The following is a 6,189-nucleotide window of genomic DNA, read 5'->3' as shown; positions in this document are numbered from 1 at the left end:
CGCGCAATCTTGCGTTGGGTCGGAACGCAATGCATCCATACAGGTAGAACAACCACCTCACGACGCTTGTTCTAGGGGGCAAAAGCAAGTCAACCTTACGTCCCCTATATATCAAAGGAGAAGTGCCTGAAGGGGACTGTACGGCACGTAGAACTGCATACTATAGGGGTCTCCCTGTTTTTGATGATAGGGGGCTGACCTTAATCCTGAGTTCACCCCATCAGAAATGGTTATAATGGGTATAATTGCTGCAAAATCTCTCCAGATTTGTTGCAGATTTGGTGGTGATGCAGGCACACAATTCACTGCAGAGGGTGGTGCTGGATTTGGTGGTGAATGCTTAGTGGCAGACATTCATGTTGGAGAGCAAATGGTGGGGGTGGTATTGAAATGGGCTTACGCTCGGTTGCAGATTTGCATGTTCGAGAATTTGTACGGAGGGAGTTGCGGAAGGGGTTGCGGAAGTGTGTGGTCAACCGGATTTGTATATGGAGTAGGTGAATTTCAATGGTTTGCACATCTGTAACAAAGATGCCATGATGGGGCATGACTGTGACTTCCATCATGTAGAAAAATAAAAAATAGAAACACACGAGTTATGATAGGACTTGTTCAAGAGGAAAATAGAGTTTGTTTGTTTGATTGTTTTTGTAGTCTAGGAACTTAATAATTTTAAGGGGTCTTCTCGCTAGTAAAGATCCACTGATGATGGGAGGCCAACCTGGAGCTACACCGGTTCTTTATAGAAGTCCGGTACCCTTATTCAGGTTTTTCGTTCTGACTGGCAATCTGCCTGTCAATAGTCGGGAGCACAGCGACTATTTCCTACAGAGCGGAGTTAGGAGTATTGCTACCACACTTCAGAGCATCTGCTATCCGAGTCAAATCTAGCAATCTCCGCCAGGAGCTGGTCGCCTCCTAAAAACTAACGGAAACAACCAACCAAACAACAATTGCTTATTCAATTGATTTGGGTGTTTATAAAGCGAAGTTGTGCTTTAGTAGCTTGGGTCACACTCTCACTCCCCAAAGGTGCAGCGGGGTCAAATAGAAGGATTCCGGCGGTTTGACGCTCCAGGGGTTATTTTTGGCGACCAAAACTTACTTTTTTTCCAACGTTTTCACAACTCTGCAAATGCTTCTCAAACAGATCGAGATACCGACCGGATCACCTCCGTCATATTAGAGCATATCCTCCGGGCCTTAGCTTGCACCTGTAGGTTTGACTTGTAAGATTCCTTACTAGCTAAAATCCCTACCTTCCATACCAACAGAGGTAGGGGCTCACCTGCCCTTGCTTTCATCCGTCGATGAAGAACAAGCTGCGGTTACCGTAAGGTCTTTTTAGCTTAACTGGTAGAACAGGTACTTTTGTAACAGCTTTATAGCGGCCCTGTTACAACACCCAAGCTTGTCTGTAGTCCGAATCCAATTCATACATGCAGATAGGTATTATATGGTCATTCTAGCACCTGTGGTATTACCAAACTTGAATCAGGTGTTGTACGCTCGATGCACCACCTGGAGCAGTTCCCAATCAGATACTGTACCATGGTTCTAGTACTGGTAGCATTGTTCAGATCGCAACTATATGGTGGTTACAGAACTTGAAACTACACAATTTGTGTCACTGCTAACCTCAACATTGAGCTCACTTCCCTAAATTTGCAGAGACACACTTGTCAAATGAGTCCTGTACGGGGCGATTTTGCAGAGGCAGAGTTGTCAAATACCTCCCGTATGGGAGCATTTTGCAGAGTCAACTGCGTGCACCTGGCTCTCGTACGGGGCAATTTTGCAGAGGCAGAGTTGTCAAATACCTCCCGTACGAGAGGATTATGTAGAGGTAGAGTTGTCAAATACCTCCTGTACGAGAGGACTTTGTAGAGGTAGAGTTGTAAAATACCTCCCGTACGGGGTGATTTTGCAGAGTCAACTGCCTGCACCTACATCCTGCACCTACATCCCGTACGGGGTGATTTTTCAGGGAATTTTCTGCGCACACCTCCCGTACGGGAGGATTTTGCAGAGTCAACTGCGTGCACCTGGCTCTCGTACTGGGTATGCACATGGGTATGCACCTGGCTCTCGTACGGGGCCATTTTGCAGAGTCAGAGTTGTGAAATACCTCCCTCATGGGGCGACTGACTGGTCAATGCGACTGACTGGTCAATGCGACTGACTGGTCAATGCGTTGACACCCCTCTGTCCTACGCCACTTTTGCTAAACCAATCATCATCGGTCTCCTCCACACGCTACAATTTGCAAAAAGCTCGCTATCAGTTTCTACTGTATGGGGCTTCTAGAACAAACGCCGCCCTGAACCGATCCCATACGGGCTGTTGGCGGAGCAAAGCTCTTACAATCACTACCGTATGCCATCTTTAGCATGGTCAGTTTCATTGAGTACCTCCTGTATGCCGCCTTCAGCAGAGACGGTGGCCTGGACACTTCACTGTACGGTACTTTGTAGATATGTAGTGGAATTGAGTTCCTCCCATACGCCGCCCTTAGCAGAGGTTGTACCTTGAGAATCTCCCCGTGCAGGATCTTTTGGCAGAGGTAGTGCCTTGGGAATGTTCCCGTACACTACCTTTTACCACAGTCAGCGCTATCGAATACCTCCCATACGGGATTTTCAGCAGAACCAGTGCCTTCGGATACCTCCCGTACGAGACCTTTTGGCAGAAACAGTGCCATCGCATGCCTCCCATACGGGACTTATTAGCCGGATCAGTGTCATTGGATACCCCCCGTACGTCATGCCTTTTACGATTGTTCGAGATTTGACCATTTTAGGCCTAAAATCTAGCCTTAAGCCGAACCCCACACCACCAAGAACGGGTATAATACCATAAAGTGGCCCAAAAGGGGGCTCTTTCCCTTCCTTGAGCGGTATCTTATGATCACAGGGGCGACGTGGCGGCATCCCGTTAGCGAATTCTTCGTCCATCATTTTATGAGATCTCTTATACCAGGTTGGGACTCGGTTCCTCCAGTCTTCCTTAGGGGCCTCGCCCATTATTTGATCTATTTCCTCAATAGTTGTACTAAAGATTTGGAGTTTGTCCCTTCGAGCAAAGCGACAAAGAGCAGCTGAACTGACGAGGTGAAAACGGGGCGGTGGTGCAACCCCTCTAATGGGAACGGGTATCGGGGAAGAGTTGCACTTGCGTTTGCAGTATTCGGAGTCGAACAGTATGCTATTGTCCTTAAACCGTAATGTTGCGTCGTGCAATTGAAGCCAGGGGATTCCGAGGACGAGTGGATACGAGCCGAGTTTGGTGACGAAGAAAGGGGTAGTTTCATGGTGGGAGTCAATGGAGAGCGGCAGATAGCAGAGGTGGGTAATTTGTCCGGAAGATATGGGCCGACCGTCGATGACTTCAAGAGTGCGGGGTGATTTGAGGGGGAGAAGTGGGAAGTTGTTATGGCGCGCAAATGTTTCATCAATGAATGCGAATCCGGAGCAACCGGTATCGATCAGTGCGTGAGTTTGAATGGATGTTTTATTGTTTATAATTTTACAAGAAGCAACAAAATGATCCCCATCCAATTTATCCTCCACAGACGATACCGAGAAGCCAGAGATAGAAAACGCAGACAAAGGAGAAACATTGGAAGGTCCCGGGCAGGGGCCATTAATCAAGCCCGGGACTACTGAAAACCCGACTCAGAGGAGGCGGGACTAGCGGCCGGTGGAGCAGCGGGGTCGACGGCCGTATGGCTGGGTGCGAGGAGGGCGCCTCTCATCACCGGTTGGTTACCGCGTAGGCGATTGGCAAAGGGGCAGCTGGCAAAGACATGACCGGGGTTGGCACAGTACATACAGAGATTGTTGTCCCTTCGCCATTGCTTTTCGGCAGCAGAGGTTTTACGTTGTCCATTGACAAAAGTGTATCGTTGTTCGGCGGCAGGGCGTTGAGTGGGACGGCTTTGGAGAGCGGAGAGGTCCATTGGGGCGAGGCCTCCGGCGGTATGAGATGGGTGTGCGACAGCAGCGGGGGCGGTGAATTGTCCCATTGTATTCCGAATTGCCCGTTGTTCAGATTTGCGGCCCCGAACCTGGTTATCGATTGTCATCAACATGGTGGCATAGGCTTCGACGGTATTAGGCCTGTCTGTCCGGTATGTCATAGCGTCCTTCAGGTCTTCCGACAGTCCTTCAGCCAGGGCATCGATCTTGGCTCCCTCGTTGTAGTCTAGGTATGCCACGATGCGGAGGAACTGCGAATAATAGGTAGCGAAGTCCCCTTTGCCTTGCTTCAGGGCAACGAGTTGGCAGCGGGCGGTACCCCGGGGGTCTGGGTCTCCAAACGAGGCTTCCAGGTGGGCAACAAAGGCAGTGACGGAGGAGAAGGGGGCGGCAGGGTTAGCGTTAACGAGCAGAACGACCTGGTCAAGGGCCCTTCCTTCCAAGCGGCTGACGGCATAAATAACCTTTGCTGCCTCGTTTCGGAACCGATCGTGGTTGACTTCAAGTTTCATTCGAAGTTGGGTGGTGAATCCGGGGGGCTTGGTGCGGGTGCCATCGAATTTTTCGGTGTCTGGGAACTTTTCGGACCTGAAGGCGGGGACAGGAGCAGGTGGGGGAGCAGCGGCAACGGGGACCGCGACGGTAGGGGTGGGGGCAGCGCGGGCGACATTGAGGTCGAGGTTGAGCTGGTTTATCTGCTCCTCGAGGTTGTCGATGGTTTCATTGGCGGCCGTGAGTTGTGTATGAAGGGTGTCCCTTTGGAGGCGGACGCGCAGTACGAGGGTGGCGATGTTGTCGAATAGTTCAGCAGGGCCGGCCTCATACATCTGCCTGAATTCCTCTACATCTTTGGGTGCATTTCATGCAGGTGGGTCGGAGGTGGACATATCGTACGGTGCGGATGACGACGCAACGTAATCTCAAGGGGGTGAATAGCGAGTATTCCGCAGGGTACGAAGAGTGTAATAGGGGACGATAGGGGAGCTCGCAATAGGGGTGCTACGGAGCTCTAGCGTTGGTAAGGTTCGACGAGACGAGGAGAAAGCGAGGCGGTGGTCTTCTTAAGGAAAGAAGAGGACGATGATATTATATAGTAATAGACAGCGTAGATACAGAAGACGTTGCGTAAAGAAAGAAGAAGAAGAAGAAAAAGACAAAATACAAACAAAACCCCCCTTAATATACTCAAGGAAATCCCAACGATGACAAATCCAACCTGACTCATACATTAACAATCAACGGAACCCGGTAGAACCCACTAGAACCTTTCTGACTAATCCGACTCTTCATAACCCCGTACCTCCACTAGTCGATCCATGAAAGAAACATATGGAAGCTCCACGGGCTACCCACACACGTCACCTCCGACCGCGGTACACAATTTACAGCCAAGTTTTGGAAGGCTCTTTGTAAACACCTCGACATCGAAGCAAGGATGTCTACCGCCTTCCACACGGAGACCGACGGCCAAACCGAAAAGCTGAATGCTGTAATGGAGCAATATCTACCTGGGTATGTCTCTTATCAACAGGATGATTGGGTAAAATGGCTTTCTATGGCAAAATTCTCTGCCAACAATCAGGTCTCCGCATCCACCAAAGCTACACCATTCTTCGCGAACTATGGTTTCCACCCCCGGTTTATAGTGACGATTAAATCGCTTGACAGGACCCCACCGAGTCTCAATGCTAAGCACTTCGCCTCGAAGATGAAAGAACTCCACGAATACCTACATTCCAACATCCGTACGGCGCGGGATCAACAAGAGCAGGCCGTCAATACTAAACGAACACCGGCTCCATGGTACGATATCGGCGATATGGTGTTTGTTTCAGCAAAAAACATCCGAACCACGCGTAACTCCCGGAAGCTGGACTGGAAGAAACTGGGACCGTTCCCAGTTAAAGAAATTATATCGCCATACGCATATCGAGTCGACCTACCTAGAAGTATGAAGATGCACCCCGTCTTCCATGTATCATTGCTAGACTCCGCTGCAAATGATCCTGTCCCGGGGCAAATTCAACCACTACCCCCACCTATTATCATCGAGCAGGAGGAGGAGTATGCAGTCGAGGAAGTCTTGGACTCGCGAGAAATACGGAATAATGGCCTGCAATATTTTGTTAAATGGACAGGCTCTACCGACCCTACCTGGGAACCCGCTACATACCACGAAAATACCGCCGCCGTTGATATCTTCCATACATGA

At 49.8% G+C, this 6,189-nt stretch overlaps 2 protein-coding genes across 2 annotated transcripts; one reads left to right on the top strand and one right to left on the bottom strand.

Annotated features, from left to right (window-relative positions):
• Positions 1-2,504: 2,504 nt before the first annotated feature.
• H6S33_006601 (uncharacterized protein) lies at positions 2,505-4,804 on the bottom strand (the record flags this gene model as incomplete). The annotated part of the gene is made up of 3 exons (XM_044837969.1): positions 2,505-2,590; positions 2,666-3,658; positions 3,691-4,804. Coding segments are annotated over 3 exons (2,193 nt in total), but the record flags the coding sequence as incomplete, so codon positions are not given.
• A 608-nt stretch (positions 4,805-5,412) lies between these two features.
• On the top strand, positions 5,413-6,189 carry H6S33_006600 (uncharacterized protein; the record flags this gene model as incomplete). Its single annotated transcript, XM_044837968.1, has 1 exon — positions 5,413-6,189. The coding sequence occupies one exon, from the start codon at positions 5,413-5,415 to the stop codon at positions 6,187-6,189; it is 777 nt and encodes a 258-aa protein (XP_044690127.1).

Source organism: Morchella sextelata (assembly GCF_020137385.1).
Source record: "Morchella sextelata strain SCLS chromosome Unknown scls_20, whole genome shotgun sequence".
Taxonomy (NCBI): Eukaryota; Fungi; Ascomycota; class Pezizomycetes; order Pezizales; family Morchellaceae; genus Morchella; species Morchella sextelata.
This window is presented reverse-complemented; position numbering and strand designations above follow the sequence as displayed.